General features: G+C 45.9%; 2 protein-coding genes and 1 long non-coding RNA gene across 4 annotated transcripts in view; 2 read left to right on the top strand and 1 right to left on the bottom strand.

Moving 5' to 3' along the window:
* Window positions 1-1821: 1821 nt before the first annotated feature.
* LOC118685837 (estradiol 17-beta-dehydrogenase 11-like) lies at window positions 1822-8897 on the top strand. Its single transcript, XM_036381529.2, has 7 exons — window positions 1822-2154; window positions 4352-4459; window positions 5540-5671; window positions 6309-6415; window positions 7107-7244; window positions 7506-7622; window positions 8326-8897. Exons 1-7 carry the CDS (start codon window positions 1945-1947, stop codon window positions 8411-8413), a joined length of 900 nt encoding a protein of 299 aa, XP_036237422.1. The 5' UTR covers window positions 1822-1944; the 3' UTR covers window positions 8414-8897.
* A 2755-nt stretch (window positions 8898-11652) lies between these two features.
* LOC118685926 (uncharacterized) lies at window positions 11653-17466 on the bottom strand. Its single transcript, XR_004980067.1, has 2 exons — window positions 17147-17466; window positions 11653-14103 (listed from the first exon to the last, which is right to left on the bottom strand). It is a non-coding gene; the product is annotated as an uncharacterized LOC118685926 (long non-coding RNA).
* KLHL8 (kelch like family member 8) overlaps window positions 16895-17563 on the top strand; it is a 24538-nt gene continuing 23869 nt past the window's right edge. For both annotated transcript variants that reach the window (XR_004980066.2, XM_036381713.2), the window contains exon 1: window positions 16895-17004. The gene's annotated coding sequence lies outside the window, so the exon portion shown is untranslated. The remainder of the gene's footprint in view (window positions 17005-17563) is intronic.

Raw genomic sequence — 17563 nt, 5'->3', positions numbered from 1 at the left:
GAATTACTGGGCAAGGCAACTTGTGCAGTACTCCATGTGTGGCTGTGGTTCTGTTCTATGTCTTCTATGGCTACAAATCTTCTGCTTGGCATAAAGAAACATATGCAAAAGCAAGGATTTCAGCCTTCATCTCCTGAACACCAGGGACAGAATTGAGGCACCAAGCCTCCCAAGCTCCTCAGTTCTCTTTCTGGCCACAACACTCAACTGAAGCTTAGCCCAAACTCTGGTCATGCATGGGTGCCCAGCAGGAGTCCATGTGAGTAGGTTTCATGCAGCCACCTACAGCTAAGTCCCAAATTTGAAGAGTGGTACCTCACACCCTGGCCTAAGGACTCCTTATGAGTCAGGTTAGTGACTGGCCCTGTGCTTTGTCTCCTGCTCAGATGTCTCTTGTGCTTCCATGTCCTCCCTGCCTCCTCTTCCTTGGCCCCAGCACTGACTGGAGCCCTGTGCCAGGAAAAGGACAGCACCACTGAGCTGTGTAATTGGGGTCTGGCCCAAATGCTGATGTGTTAATTCAGCAGAGAACTAGGTTCCAAGAGAAAAATAGGATGCACCTAGCTCAAAATCTCTCTGCTGGAACAGACCCAGTCTCCCACAGATAAGGAGAGCTGCAGCCAAACCACCAGGGCAAAAATAATACTTTTTAAAAACTGTAGTATTAACTGGACGTGATTTTTGTCAGTTGTTAGATGTTTGTGAACACTTCACTCTTCCCCAGGCAGCTCAAAAACATCCTTAAACAAAATGATGAACATGACTGCGATACATCAGATTTTCTAACTGAAAAGTAAAGGAGTAAGGTCAGCAATCCTTTCCAGGAAAGGCCATGAGTTACATTGATAGAGCTGGAAGAAACACCTGAAAGTACTTTTCTCCTATTTCCTATAAGCATTCCTGTTCTGCTTAAGGCTCTGGATACTCCATTATATACAATTGAGTCCAAGCATGAGTTGTGTGATTTAGACTAAATTAAATAAAAATATTCCAATCCATGCAATTTAATGCTATTTTTCAAAGGAGTTATGGAAACTAAGCAGCAGCAGCATGATGGAAGGTCTCAGTATGGATAACTAAATAAAAGACATAAGACAAACAGCTAGGCAAGAGCTCACCTGTGGAGTTCCAGAAGTTGAAAGGACTTGTCTCATTCAGCTTTCCTTAAGGGACCTGGAAGAGGATGGTGGGGAACAAAGCCTGCTGACCAGGCAGGCTTTGCAGAGATGCAATGGAAAGAAGGACCATGAAGAAAACTGCTCAAGGACCTTATGGCACTGAGCGACTTGACAGGTGCAAAGCACAAAAATTGAAAAGAATTACAATACAGAGTAGAATGGACCTTCAAGATGCTTCTGTCAGTAAACTGGATGAGCAATTTTATTGCCCCTTCCGTCCATTTTCCACCTGCAGCAAATAACAAACAAGAACACGTTTTTCTGCTTCCTTGATACAGGGGCCTGAGAGAGGAACAGGAAGGCCTGCCACCTGTGTGGGGACAAACAAAGCAGAGAATGAACAGTTGGGACAACTGACAGATCAAAACCAAGGGCAGAACACAGAGAGGCTCGCACTCCTCTATCGTCTCTGTTTTCCTTAGCCAAGAGGGCAGAAAACGCCCTATAAGCCACGTTTCTTTATCCACGTCCTGTGCGTCCTTTTAGCTGCAGGGCGATCAGGGTTCTGCGAGGGCAGGTTGGAGTGCAGACTGCCGCTCCTCTGCACCGCTCACCCAGCGCCACCACAGGGCCACCAGCACGGGGACACCGGGAGGTCAGCGTGGGAAAGCTGGGCGGAGCAGCCGCCGGTGCTGGGGTGGATCCTGCGGGCGCTGACGGGACCCGCGGCGCGCACTGAGACGGCAGCGGGTAAATCAACAACTCGCGGGTCCCTACAAAAGAGATTAAAGTTCAGTTTGGTCCTCGAAAGAGCTCCAGGAAAACAATGAATCTGTTTCTGGAGCTTCTCCTGTTCCTGGCCACGCTTCTCTATTCCTACCTGGAGGCTTTTGTGAAGCTGTTCGTGCCTGTGAGGAGAAAGTCTCTCGCCGGGGAGCTGGTGCTCATCACGGGCGCTGGCCATGGCGTCGGGCGAGCGACCGCCTTGGAGTTCGCCAAGCGCCAGAGCAGGCTGGTCCTGTGGGACATCAATAAGGTAATGGACACACTCATGTGCTCACTCCGTGTGACCTCCGAGTCCACGGGGCATTTAGGGGCGTAAGAAGGGCAGCACCACTTTGCACCCTCATCGCCCAGCCCCTTCCAGCCCGCTCCTATCGGCTCCCGCTTGGCTCCTGCGGCTGGGATGCTGAGCGCCAGGAGAGGATTTGGCCCCACGTGCAGCAGAGGATGTGGGGCTCTGGTCCCACAGTCACTCGGTGCTACTCGGCAGGGAGCAGGCAACACCCGGCAGAGCACCTGCGACAGGGAAAGAAGTGCTCGGGAAGCTGCTGGTGGAGCTGCTGCCTGGGCTGGCCGAGAAAGCCCGCTGATACCAGAAGGCTGTTTGCAAAGAGCAGCAGGTCTGCCTTCATTGTTCTCTCCGTAGCCTCGGGTGTTTTCTGTGCAATGCTGGGAGGTGTGTTTTCTCTGCACTCTCACCAGCAGCATCCCTGTGCTGGGCTGTACGCGAGCCCGGCTGCCCTCTGGGCAGCAGCACGCGTAAAGGACCTTGGCAAGTGGAGGATGGGCAGATACAAACATGCAGCATGGTATTCAGAAGGGATCAAGGTAAACTGCTGGGTGTAGGTGCAGCAGGGTGGGTGAAAGGCTGGGCTTTCTGTTTCTGACACATTGGGTCAGCAAAGAAGCTAATTGTGTTATCCTGAAGCTGCAAAACAGACCCCAGCACAGGGCCCCACTGGCACGGCCTTCTGGCACCTGGGGACAAGACAACAGCAAAATAATTTCTGCCCTGGCTTAGTGAGCTGATACAGTAACAGAAGCTTCTGTTCTGTGTGTGTCAAGTGCAATCCTGTAAGGAAAGTCTCTTTGCACTGTGAACAGTTGCCGTGGATTGACCTTGGCTGCATGCCAGGTGCCCACCAAGCTGCTCTATCATCCCCTCTTCTCAGCTGGACTGGGCAGAGGAAATAACATGGGAAATGATGACTTGTCGGATGAAATAAGGCAGTTTGCTAAAGCAAAGCTGAAAGGTTGTGTGCACAGAAGCAAAGAGAAAAAAAAATTTTATTCTCTACTTCCCATCAGCAAGAGATGATCACCCACATCCTGGTGAGTGCTTACTCCGGAAGGCAAACATTGTAAATACCAGATGCCCCTCCGCTTCCTCCTTTCCTTAGCTTTTATATCTGAGCTGCCATATGATATGGAATATCTCTTTGGTCAGTTTTGCTCTGCTTTCCTACTTGTCCCCTCCCAGGCTCTACTGATGGGGCGGGGAATGTTGGGAACACTGCCATGATGCTACATCAGCACTGCTCAGCAGCAACCGAAAAACGGGTGTGTTGTCAACCCCTTCCTAGGAACTAGTGCAGAGTACAGCACTGTGAGGATGCTGTGGGGAAATTAATTCTATCTCAGCCAGATCCAATAAAAGTGTGGCTCTTCTCACACCCAGCATGTGAATACAGAAATGCATAGAGCCACCTCAGGGTGTCAGCCAGGCCTCTGTTGCACGAGCTCTGTTTATACTCACAGTGCTACCTGCTGTGCTGTGATAGGAACTGCGTGTCCTCTTTTTGCTGCTACGTGTGCCTTACCAAGCCAAATTCACTCTTGTTGCCACATTCCTAAGACTAGGAGAATTGGGATTGTCAGCCTGGAAAACAGATGGCTTTGGAGTGACTTAATTGCAACCTTCCAGCATGTGAAGGAGGCTTACAAAAAGATGAATAGAGAGTATACCAAGAGCATGTAGTGACAGGACAGAGAGAAATGGCTTCAAACTGAATGAGATGATGATAGATTGGATATTAGGAAAAAATTCTTTACTTTGAGGATGGTAAGGTACTAAAACAAGTTGCCCAGAGAACTTAGAGATGCCTCATCCCTTGAAATATTAATGGCCAGATTGAATAGAGAACTTGATCTAGTGTCCTGCCCATTGCAAGGGCAGGTTGGAACTATATCGTCTTTAAGATCCTTTCCAACACAAACCATTTCAAGATTCTGTGATTTCCCTTTCCGGTAGTCACTCTACAAAGGTCCAAAATTGCCAAATGGAATGCCTATTCTTTCAACAACCCCACCTGTAGATCTTTCCCTGGGTAGCTATGAACTGTTCAGGGGCTGGGCAGTGGTTGCTCAATCCAGGAACATCTTCAGCCTCTGCTGCTCAGCTGTGGTGAGGGGACAGCTGTGCACAGTGTCTTTCTCTTTGCCTCTTCCAGCACGGCATTGAGGAGACGGCAGCAGAATGCCAGAAGCTGGGAGCCACTGTTCAAACCTTCGTGGTGGACTGCAGCAAACGGGAGGAGATCTACAGTGCTGCAGACAAGGTGGGGCAGCAGGGGTATGGCCAAAGGCTTTCTCAACCATGCTTGATTTCCAGAGAAGGCAGGAAAACTAGACAAGACGTGTTGCACATGAATCCTGCAAGCCCCTGGAAGCTCTCCATTCCTCACTGCTCTCTGGACACAGAGTGCTGTAGCATTTCCAAGATCACAGCCAGTCTCATCCTATTTGGGAGGCTCCAGCATATCACATCCTCTTGCCAAGTTTGCTCTCTAGGGTTGCAGCCTCTGAAGGAACATAGCACTGAGAACATATGAAACATTTTATTGTAATGGCTGTGGCCCAGCTGCCTCAAAACAGTCTGTACCTCTGTGGTCCCAAGTGTTGGAGAATACCCTTTTCCTGACCCAGAGATGGGGCAACTGAGAGGCGTTTTAAAAACTTTTTTTCCGTTTTCAGTCTTATGAGAAGGGTGAGACAATACAGATGTTATAATTCACAGCATCACAATCAGAAGCCAACTATTTCCTAATTACAATACACTAGAAGCGTTTCTTGACCTATCAGCTTTTTGCCACACCATGCTGTAGATGCTTAAAGTCCATCATGTAAAACTACCCCTCGTGGGTCCCAATACAATGCACGATTCATAGTTCTATTTCTCCAAAGTATCTAGTCTTATTTGCAAGGCCATCTTTTGAAACTTTTCTCTAGCTCCATTTCTCTCTCAACAATATCTGTCCTATTCCATGGCATTTCTAAGTCAGCATTTCTTGTCTCGGTTTGCATATGGATGCATACTGTGAGGACCTTCTGTCAGGCCCTGAGAACTCTCTACAAATCCATTTCCCACACCAATTGTGACTACATGGTCCAAACTGTGCACAGTTTGTGGAACACAATAAATACTGACATTAATGAATGGGGAAGAATCAGATCTAAAGCAGATTCCATGGCTCTACTGCAAAGTTCCTGCCACATCTGGAAATGTGGCATGATCTCCTTCTCCCTTGAAGATGCAATCTTAAGAATTTAATTATGGTTCATCTTCCCCACCCTTACTTTTTTTTTTCCTCCTACTGAGTGACAGACACAATTTTGGGCTTTTGTTTTCTCTGTATAAGGTGAAGAAGGATATTGGGGATGTGACTGTCCTGGTGAACAATGTTGGTGTGATTACAGCTGCCGACTTTCTCTCGACTCAGGACCACCAGATAGAAAGGATGTTTGAAGTCAACATTCTGGGTCACATGTGGGTAAGGGCCACCACCATCTATAGATGCAGTTGTTTGGGAGTGTCAGTGAGGACGCATATCTAGACCAGCCATGATTAGCAGTGAAATTACCAAATGAACTGTTACAGCACAGGGGCACCCAAGCAGACTGTGTGCTGGGAAACTGGAATGGCTTCTTGCTGATGTGAGCTGGCTGGTGACAGCCTCATCTGCAGCACGCACAGAAGGCTCTGTCAGAGGTGCCGTGCGGCTGACAGGGTGGGAGGGCTTCAGCAGTACTTGCTTGTGGCAGAAGAAAAGAGAAGCCATAGATTGACAAGTGGTTCATTGTGTGTGCTGGGGCTGAGACCCTGCCAGCATTTCTGCTGACACCTGAAACCTTAAAAGCAGCAAAGGAAAGATGTGAAAACCATTTCCTGTTTATGGCCAACTGCTGCAGCCTTTGGAAAGCAGGTTGCCAGCTGCACCACTGGTCAGAGAGCAGGTATCCCTGTGGCTCTGGGAATCTGAGGTGCTGTGCAGCTCATAGCTTTAGGGATAGCTTTGGCCACCTGGTGAATAACACTGAGAGTCAGCGCTGAGTATGCCTAAGAAAACCATGTTCTTTTCCTCCTTCCTGTCCCCTGCATTTTGCCTCTTGGTTTAAATGACTTCCAAGACCACGAGAGCTTTCCTGCCAGTCATGATGAACAACAACTATGGGCACATTGTCACGGTGGCTTCAGCAGCAGGTCATTTTGTGATTCCTTTCATGGTGGCATATTGGTAAGTCATTTTGAAATCAGCTTGCTTAACTTTTAAAAATTTTAATTGCATCTTTTCCATCAGCAAGTACCAAGTAATTAGCTCTGAATTGTGAGCAATGTTTGTAGGAAAGAATAGTTATGTGATATCTATTTCTTTTGGAATTCATTAAAACTTATGGCCCACACCTATTTCTGTGGCAGGTCGTTCCTCCTCTACATTTTGCTTGCATAATATCCCACTATTTCAAAACACGCACAGTTGATTTGAGATGCTCCTGTGTGATACAATAAGTAGTCAGAGGTTAATCTCCATTTCTACCCGGCCCATCCTTCCTAATTTCAGACATTCATTATGCATTCCTTCCAAGAATCTTCTCTCATCGGAAAAATTGGATGTGCATCAATTGACACACGCTAGTTAATGTTTTCTACGATCTCCTGATGTTTTCATCTCTGCTTTGTTTGCCTGTTCATATCCTGTCTGCTTTCCACAATTACTCCACAAGTTTCAATATCTTATCCAGCACTACAATCTGGCACACGGAAAGTTAATATAATCCTTGCTCTGCCTCTCAGCTGGATTATATTACTTGGAGGGTTTTGCATCCTACCCTGTATCGTTTGTGTATGATTGTTTAAGCCATTTGCATTGGTAGAAAGGTGGAAATAGGATTTCTGCCTTCTCATTTGTACTTTCTCCCTTCCTGCAGCTCAAGCAAGTTTGCTGCAGTTGGATTTCATAAAGCTCTGACAGAGGAGCTGTCTGCCCTTGGAAAGGATGGAATAAAAACAACGTGCCTTTGTCCAGTTTTTATAAACACTGGATTTGTCAAAAACCCCACTACAAGGTAACTCTCAATATTCTGCATTCCTGGGTTTCCTTCTTTGCAGTAAGACACTGCATATTATCCCCAGCTTTAGGCCTCTGTTCCAGCTGGCTGTATAACAACAGTTTGTATCATTAACTAAAGAAAATCTGCAATGTCCTTTAACCCATGTAATTGTTGCATTTGAATTACCTGAGTTTGTACATTTGTGAAGCCTCCTAGATCACCTGGTACCACTCCTTTTTATCACTGCAGCTCTTATATGTTTGCTTTCCTGTGTAGGCTTGGAAAGATTTTGGAGATTGAAGAAGTTGTACAGGCTTTGATGGAAGGAATAGTGACCAACCAGAAAATGGTTTTTGTTCCATCAAATCAGAGCATAGCTTTACTGCTTGAAAGGTGAGTAGGGCTAAAAATGTATCAACTGTAACCTGCTGAGTGTACCCTCAAACTTGTAAAATCTGATTCAAGATAAAGTTGTATTTTAGAACATATCACAGGGTAGTTAATAATGCAGTGGTTCTTTCCAGTGACAGCAGCAGACACCATCTTGAGATTTTGTTGAGCCCTCTCACAGGCCTTTGCATTGAACCATTTGCTGCAGCTGACTGGTGTCAGTGCAGAGCTTCACTGCTCTACAGGCCACTACATTCTCTGAAACAGCAGCCCCAGCATAGCCCCAGAATGAGATCAGGACCTGAGTGTTTGTTTCTCCATGTCAACACCAAAAATTCAGGCCATTGAGGATGGAAAATTTGCTTTTAAAGGGCTCTGTTGCAAAGAGAAAGGAAATACTTGTGTCTATGTTCAGTATGAAAACTTTCTGGATTCTGCAGCAATATTGTAGCCTAAATCATGGTTGGTACATACCTGTCCTGGAATTGTCGTAAAAAAGATGAGTGGGATTTGAGTTAAAACTTGTCAGAGATTGACAAGGCCTACATGTCCTTAGGAAATAATACCCAGTATAATACATAGTCTCAGTTCATATGTGTGCATGCATTCTGCTGCCAGACCAGCTCTTCTCTCACCTGCAGTGACACTTTTTCTCATAATTTAAGTTTCTATCTCACTTTTAATTTCATGTTATTGTCTCTTCCAGGGTGTTCCCAGAACGTGCCCTGAACCTTCTGAAGAAGATGGCTGAAGTTAAGTTTGATGCAGTCATTGGGCAGAGAAGCACACCGTGAAAAGCAAGAATTGATTCTCATTTCCCAGAAGCACCAGTGAAAAGAGAACATGTGCTGAGTGTAGTTCAGCTGCCTTGATTCAAAACAGAGCTCAGGCAGGTGCTTCCAGGCCACCATTCCCAGGCATACCTAAGGGCTTATCCCACACCTGCAGCTGGAACACAGCTGCATAACAGGGAGTGTTAGCAAAGCAGTGATGCAGCTCTAGAAGGGCTGCTTTGAATGTACATCCCATTGCATTTGTCTCATATTGCTGAGGAAGGCAGGAATTCCCACAAAGGTGGGTAGTCTGTTTTCACCTCAATTTATATTGTTGAATTATAAAATGCTCTAAAGAACATTGAATTTCCCATATTTTTGTAGAAAATACCTGAAATAATACAGGTCTATATGTAATATACCTAATTACATTGATTATCAATTACGCTTTTGCACCATCAATATGCCCTTATATGAATAAATGCATATAAGTTCTTTAACACAAGGACCACAGTGTCTCTTGGCAGTGAAAGTCATAATCGTGTCCTAGAGATGCATTTAAGATACAGTATCAAGGAATACACCTTTCCCTGTATCATTGCTCACATTGCTCCTTTGCACTTTCCAGACATCTTTAAAACACCTCCTTGTGAAAACAGTGCATTATTTCTCTACAAATGTCTGGGTGCCACAATTGCAGCCCACACAGGTGCCAGGGCCAAGGCTAGGCCAGGGGCTGCAGGGGAAGGCTCCAGACGAGCCTTCACACAGCTCCTCATCACAAGCCAGGGGCCTGCTCTGATGGCACAGGAGGTGAAATCCCTGAAGGTCTTTGGCCTGGGGTCCAAGAGAGCAGCAGCTGCTGACACACAGGTCAAAGACCCCTCCAGAGCACAGAGGATCCGTGCACCACTTGTGCAATTCCTGCTGCAGGCACTGCTGGCCCACAGCCATCCCAGGCAGGCCTGAACGCACTGCCACCTTCGGCACAGTTGGAATCTGTCCTGTTCACCTGAGCCTTTCAAGTTGTTCTGTAAACCAAGGTTCTTTTTCTTCAGAAAAGGAGAGCCCTCACCACCCAGCCCCTCCTGCTCTTAGCAGGCAACGGGTAAATGCTTTGCTGCCATCAGCACAAATAGTTGCTAGATGAGCTAAATGACACAAAAATAGTTTCCTTTTTGCTCATGGAACATTCATGTAACAGGACACTTAGGGTGAGTGAAGCTCAAGTTCCCAGCTTTGGATATTTTGCTTCATAGAGAAAGCAAAAAGAAAAGAAAGAAAAGGTAAGCAAATTTCCAAGAGTGTTAGATGTATTTAAAAGTATTTAAAACCAAGACCCTCCAACCCCCAAAGCATTTGTACAATTTGCATGCATTTTCAGTAAGCTATTTTGTAAGTCTTTTTTCCCTGCCTCAGTGGCATCCCCCAAATCTGCGTAGAGTAACTTAGTGACTTTTGTCTACTCTGAAATAAGCTGTTTTTCCTTCCTTCTATTTGAACTACATACTCTTTCTGAGAGGACAGGCCTGTCACAAATGAGAGCTACTTGCTCTTCTCCATGTTGCTTGAGTTTCCAAGTCTTCTGCTTGGCATAAAAACCAGACAAAAACCAAGGATTTCAGCCTTCATCTCCTGAACACCAGGGACAGAATTGAGGCACCAAGCCTCCCAAGCTCCTCAGTTCTCTTTCTGGCCACAACACTCAACTGAAGCTTAGCCCAAACTCTGGTCATGCATGGGTGCCCAGCAGGAGTCCATGTGAGTAGGTTTCATGCAGCCACCTACAGCTAAGTCCCAAATTTGAAGAGTGGTACCTCACACCCTGGCCTAAGGACTCCTTATGAGTCAGGTTAGTGACTGGCCCTGTGCTTTGTCTCCTGCTCAGATGTCTCTTGTGCTTCCATGTCCTCCCTGCCTCCTCTTCCTTGGCCCCAGCACTGACTGGAGCCCTGTGCCAGGAAAAGGACAGCACCACTGAGCTGTGTAATTGGGGTCTGGCCCAAATGCTGATGTGTTAATTCAGCAGAGAACTAGGTTCCAAGAGAAAAATAGGAAGCGCCTAGTTCTTAATCTTTGTGCTGGAGTCAGCGTAGTCTCCCTCAGACATGATGAGCAACAGCTCAGTTAAAAGCCCCATGATGTTGGCTAGAGGTCTATGGAGCACCTTCCTCAGCTCTTCCAGCTGTTCTGCTTTTAAAAAGCACAGGAGAGGGAGGGCCCCAGAGGGATTTCATGTGCCAGGTGCACTGTGTACTCCCTGAGGGGCTGCTGCCAGCAGGGTTGGGACTGCCCTGCCAGGTGACAGGGGCTCTGGTCCCCAAAGCAAGAGGCATAAAGGTGAACTACTTACAGAATTTCTAATGGCATGGACTAAAAGTCCCCACAGCACTGCCACTTGGACTGTCTCTTCAGCAAAGTCTGAGGGTACTTCTTTGGAGACTGGCTCTGCCACATTTTTCCAAAGTCCTTGAATCCTACTCAGAATGTTAGGAGAATCAGCTCAACCTGTGTTTCTTGGCACAAACCTAGGCCACTTACAAGAGAAAATCAGGGCTGTACTTCTACAGGCTGTACTGTCTGCTAGCACCAATGCTCCAGTGTCATGACTAGGACACTACTTTTTAATGCTTGCAGGTAGTACCAGTATGCATAAAAATCCAGGCAATTTTAGGCAGCAATTCAGAACATGGATTTCTAAATGCACAGAATCTCCTGAACCCAGCAGTTCAGGATGGGTTTTTGTATTGTTTTGTGGTTTTTTACACTTTACCACTGAAATTAAGCATCTGAGATCACTGGTGGTTGAGAGTGTTGCAAAACTGTCTGCAAAAATTCTGACTCAACTTTTTGGTACCTTCAATCTCTCAGATTCTTTCATTCCGCATCTATTATCTGACCATGCATTTTTTCCTTTTTCCAAGCAGGTCCCTTGCTTTGTTTGAGCTCATCATCAAGAGAATCGTAGGATTGTAGCTTTACTGCAAAACTTCTACCAGAGTATGAATAAGCTTACATTTATCCAAGAAGACAGGTGCTTCTAGGATGCAACTTGTTCTTGTGCAAACTATTTCCTCTCTGTGTTCTCAGCCTTTTAATGTTCATAGCTGGTAGCTGATCATTTTCTAAATCATCACATTCAAAATGATTTTCAAGAAACATTCTAGTTAAACTGGTGCTGCAACAGGAAGATACACTCAATGCTCAAAAATAATCTGGTGACAATAGTTGTCGGCGATGGAGAGAGATGGGCAGACTGATTCAGTGATCAGAATCTGATTTTATTGTGGGATATATATGCTTATATACTATTTTAGGGAGACTAGTAATGTGTACTACAATGATTAGGTTGAAATCACATACAGAAATTTATGCATATAGCAATGTCTCTTGCTTGCAGAGTTTAATGAGATTTTCTTTTTCTGGTTAACCTGTCTGATTTAATCTTCTTGCAATCTAGGTCTCATTTTCTAAGTTCTGTTTGCTTTTGCCAGGGCATCCTGTTATCAAATCTCTTATGTTAACCAGGTCCAAAGTCCATCATCTGTCTTGTGTCCCCCCCAAACACTGCCAAATAGTGGCAGTATTTTTATATAAAGGAATTCCAGACACTCATGTTCACCAGTGCCTCCCAGCTTGCTAATAATGAGGTAGTCAATCTCTAATGGGAGAAAAACTCAAAACCTGAGCAGGAGCTTGCACTAATCTTTTGATGGTCACATTGCTTTTCCATAATGAGGTGCTGCTGCTTCCCTCTGCAGTGCTGACCCGGAATACAGTACATAAGGACTTTTTGGAGCCTTATAGAACTGATACCTGCATTCTAAGAGAGGTGAAAAATTGAAAATTGTGTAATAGCTGGCTTTAATATTATGCAGATGTGGTGGTCTGCATTTATTTTCTTTCAGTGATTTCTGTGTAGTTACTCTGGAATTATACTGGCAAAAGACAAGATTTAAGTTTCTCTGGTATGAAAAACAAGGAAGGGGAAAAAGCAAGTATTTATGTGTAGTTCAGTTCTCTAAATCCTTAAAGTATGCATGTGCTGTTAACACCAGTTCTGGCTGCACAGCCTAATCATTAATGTTACCTTCCCAGCTGAACATATGCTCATGTGGCACATTTCCACTTCCATCCTCCTCTCTCTCTTAGACATTAAATTGTACCAAAAGCCCTTTTAAACACAAGTACAATTTTAAGGGGATTTTAATGAACTTGTCTTGGAGGAGGCTTCACCATGATTTAGAGCAAGCAAAAAAAGTTAGATTAATTAATTATGATATAAAATTTTGTTGCCAAACCAAATTTTATTTCTATATCTTTTATTTTAAAGAAAGCAAGCAAGCAGCACTGTGTGGCCAGGGAGTCACCGCTCCACTCCACTCACAGCACACCCAGTGCTGCTTGCTTGCTTGCTTTAAAATAAAAGATATAGAAATAAAATTCAGTTTGGCTATTGAAATATTATATCAGTTATTTCCTTAGAAGTACCCTTTTAGGTCACTCAGAGCTATGGTCAGTTCTTGTGCAAAAAAAACCAAACCAAACCAACCAAAATCAATCAGGATACTGATTAACAGAGACACAGTTACAGCTAACAGCTTCTGAGATACTGAGATTTTCTGCACAGGACTACAGAGACACCTTGGAAAGGAGACTCCTTTTACATGGGTCAGTTGTAATGGACATGACACTAGGAATGAGTGACTGAGAATCATTAAAATGCATCATTTTATGAACACAGTTTATACTCACTGTTCACATGTTCATTTTCTAGATAAAGAAATCCTGACTCACAAGGATTTTTGCTTAATCCATATGGTTAATCAGTAACCAATTTAGGGGCAGGAGAGTTTGTAGCTCATTTCATGCTCTCTCTCCTTAGGAGCAGGGAAGAGATAAAAGGGAAGAAACATGCTAGACAGAGGTGTACTCTCCTTCAGCAGGATAACAAAATTTGATGTAAGCCACGGGCCTATAGATAAGGAAGCAGCAGCACAGATTTTTCAGATAGTTGTTTTTCAAGATATGGGTTATTTCAGTTTTGCCCTGTCACACACAACACATCTGATGCCTTGGAGGTCATGAAACTTGGGACTCTCCATGCACAGTTACATTAAACACTGACCTTCCCAAGTGCTTACAAACATAATATGGATCACAGGCAGACAGATCCTAAAGCATGATCCTCTAAAGGCCATTTTAGATAATGCCTGTGCTGTGCAGTGCTGAGCTACCTCAGCGCTAGCTCAAAGGCACTAAGAAAGAGATGGTTTGCTTGTATGTGTAGCCCCATGATTACCTGCTACCTTGGAGCCTGGAAGTGGGTATGGCTGTGTTAGTGCAGTTGTGGACTAAGAAGTTTGGGGAAAGGATTGTTCTTCATCCTGCAGCTAACACAGGATCTCTGGAAGATCAAGTAACATGGCGCAAAGCTATACCCAGTGCATGACACCTTCTTGGCAAGACACAGCTACCTGGCACTCATTTTCTCTTCAAAGCTTCCTCAAGGAAGGTGTTGATGCTCCTGTGGGTTTTCACCTTGTAGACATATCTGTCTCATGCTGATGTAGCTGATATTAGCACACAAAGCCACAGTCACTCAACACCCAAAGATCTTTTTCACTCAAGGGTATGTCCTGTTCCTCAGCTGCCAAGTCATGACTTGTCTTTTGGACCAAGTGAACTTCCTTTTTTTCCCTCTGAAACAGCTGAAAAAAACAAAACAAAACCACACACATAAAAATCCAGCTATTTAAGTTGTATATTTTTTTTTTCTTTTGAGAATTGTTACTATCAGGGAATAACAATATTTTAAAATTTACTGCCTTTAAAACAGGAAGACAAACTACTGAAGTTTTACAGGTCTCTACAATTGCAAAAAGCTTCTACAATTTTAAACTCAAGGCTTTAAGAGAATCCAGACAAATACTTATTTTACATTTTCTAAGAGAACAGAGGTAAAGCATTTACCAGAACACTCACAATAGATCACCAGAATTTCAGCCTCAAAGTCTGCTGACATCCAGGAAAATATAACCTATTTCTGTCATCAGGGATTAAATCTTGCCCCTATAAAGCACTGCTTGTGAGGAGTTAGTGGATGTATGTATCTGAATGTATGTGTGAGCAGGAGCAGCACTATGCCAAACAGCACAATGGCAGTAAAACCAAACAATGGCATCTTTGTGGGTTGAAGGCCTGATCAAACTATGACTGAAGTCAATCGGAGCCTTTTTGGTGGTTTCCAGGAGCATTGGATGAGAGACACAATATATTAGAAGCAGTATCACTAACTCTCAAAGCCAGAAATAAGAGCAAAGTTCCTCATTTAGAACAGCAGTCTGCCCACTGATGACTTCTACCTTTTCACAGACCTTGCTTCAATCCCCAACACTTGTCTGAGAAAGCTGGAAGATAATATTTCCTCCCTTGGCACTTCTTAGATGTCAGGCTTTCATCTTGAAGAGAGCCAGTCTGGGGAAGTAAAGCAGCTGCCAGGCTGGACACTGTGGGTATATGATGTAGAAACTCTGAGGCCAATAGGGAATATAAGCGTACACTGTGATAGAAGGGGAGGAGAAATCTGCAAAACACAAGTCTGTACAGGTCACTTTGTCTGATTCCAGCCTTCTGGAAACTCTACATGGACAGCAACCTCTCTGCCACATACATTCAGGTTAGTACCTTTCAAAAACATGGATGAACTTAAGGAGGATTGCTTGAGATTTTTATGTTCAGAAAAAAACCAACCAAAAAACAAACCAACAAACCATAAAAAATACATCGCTGAACAGGAATTTTCTGAGATTTATGCAAAACCTAAATGTGCTGGGTTGATCACAACTAGTGCAATTTTTTGATAAGCATGTCATATAATCAATTCAGCTGTTTGCCACTGAATTTTCACTGCCTCTGACCTTTATGGAATAAAAGACACAGGGGTGTGGAACAACAACCCAAGCCCATCAGATATATTTGAGATAATACCAATGATCACCATATTTTCATGGACGGTGTTCTGTCTCTTTGTCAAACAGACCACCTCAAACAGAAGTGTTATTTAGTTGGACATTTTTGCCTTTAAAGATTCCTAAATAGACGTGCATCTCCTCCTAAAAACAGTATATGTGTTCTCTGTGTGGAACTGCAAACCTCCAGCCATTCATTCTCAGATAAATAGGAATTTATAAAACACCTTCCTGCCTTTCAGCAGAATTGTGTTGGATTCAGGAAAAAAGGAAATCCTAGAATTATTATGCACATTTGACATCCAGTTGGAGTCCAGCTTTCAGGTCTTCAGTATGGAATTGGGAAATCTATTGGGCTCTTGATCCATGGGGCAGGAGGTGACTGGCACTTTCACTTGGCAAGCTGTGCTTGCTTTAATGCAAGGAAGACTCCATACTCCCCAGGCATCTATTTCTTTCATAAGGTCTTTCTTTGGTTCTAACAGCCTGCAAAACCTTCCTGGCCAATTCTTTTCAAGTTCTGAAGTCAAGCTTTGACCAAATGGGATGAAGGCTTACACTTATTATTCCACAGGCAGAGAAAGATACTACTAAAAAAGAGACTAAATCAAACCAGGGGAAAAGTGTGTATTGGGGAAATGTACTCCTGTACTGGAGGGGCTGTATGTATCTCTCTGCATGATGTGTATATAGATGTAGATATATGCATATAGCTATAGATATAATATACACTTGTAGAAACCAGAGCTGGTGGACAGGTGAAGAGGAAGGAGATGCTACAGCCTTTCCTTCTCTGTATTACATCCTTCTCTCGCTGAACTCATGGAGAGCAGTTCCTTCAAAATCTGAAGCAGGATCACTCTGATCTTATTAAAGAATCAAAGAATCACAGAACATGCTGATGTGGAAGGGACCCACAAGGATCATTGAGTCCAAATCCTGGCCCTGCACAGGACATCCCCAAGAGTCACACCCTGCGCCTTACAGCATTGTCCAAAGGCTTCTTGGAACTTTGTCGGGCTTGGTGCTGTGACCAGTTTTCTAGGGAGCCTGTTCCAGTGCCCAAACACCCTGTGGATGGTTGAGCAACCACCCCTCTACCACCCCTTTTCCTGATATCCAACCTAAACCTCCCCTGACAGCTTCAGGCTGTTTCCTCGGGTCCTGTCACTGGTCAGGAGAGTGAAGAGCTCAGTGCCTGGCCCCTCGCTTCCCTTCCCGAGGAAGCTGTAACTGCAATAGGGTCTCCCCTCAGTTTCCTCTTTTCCAGGCTGAACAGACCAGGTGACCTCAGCCACTCCTCACGGCTTCCCCTCAAGAAGGGGGTAGATTATTCCGGTGGAGATTGCACTAACTAGAGCGACAGGGTCATGGTATTTCTCAGGAGCTGCTCTGCCTGGTTCTGCTTCCCGCTGAAGAGCAACCCTTTTTTGCGCCAAGAACCGGGAAAGCCTATTTCCCACACACCCCGCCGAGGGAAAAGACAGACCAGTCTTCCCCCGCGAATCTGAGGGGGCGGGAGCGCGGGAAGCGCCGCCAGGCTCCGGCCTTGCCCCCACCCCGCGACGCATGCGCACGGGGCGCCCCTTGGCGGGCGGCGGGTGCTCCGCCGGACCCGCCGCGGCGGCAGAGGCAGCGCAGGTGAGCGGGGTGGGCACCGGGCGGGTACCGCGGGGCTCACCCCGGCTCTCACCTCACGCCTCCCCTTCCCCCGCACCCGGAGGGCTCCATCCCACCCCGCGCCCTTCCCCCGCCGTCCCACGCCCTCGTACCGCGCTCGTACCGGCATGGCGGCTCCCCCGCCCTTATGTAACGCGCCCCCTGCCCTCAGGTTCCTCTCAGTGGTCCCGGGAGCGGGCTCGGCGTGGCGGGCGGTGCCCTCAGGTTCCTCTCAGTGGTCCCGGGAGCGGGCTCGGCGTGGCGGGCGGTGCCCTCAGGTTCCTCTCAGTGGTCCCGGGAGCGGGCTCGGCGTGGCGGGCGGTGCCGTGGTCTCCCCCTCCTCGCAGCAGCGCCGAGGGCTCCGACCCTCGGGGCACCCCCGCTAGGGCGGGACGGCCCGGAGCCGTTCCCGGGAGGGCCGCGGGGCCGGCCCGGCTCCGTCCTCGCCCACGGGGATCGCCGCGATCGGAGCCAGGGAGCTGGATCGAGCGCCCGTGTGGGGGGAATTAAGGTGGAATCGGTGCAAATGGTTACCAGGGCG

This window comes from Molothrus ater, chromosome 4 (assembly GCF_012460135.2).
Source record: "Molothrus ater isolate BHLD 08-10-18 breed brown headed cowbird chromosome 4, BPBGC_Mater_1.1, whole genome shotgun sequence".
Classification (NCBI taxonomy): Eukaryota; Metazoa; Chordata; class Aves; order Passeriformes; family Icteridae; genus Molothrus; species Molothrus ater.
Note: the sequence above shows the minus strand (reverse complement) of the source record. Positions and strands in the feature narration are given on the sequence as shown.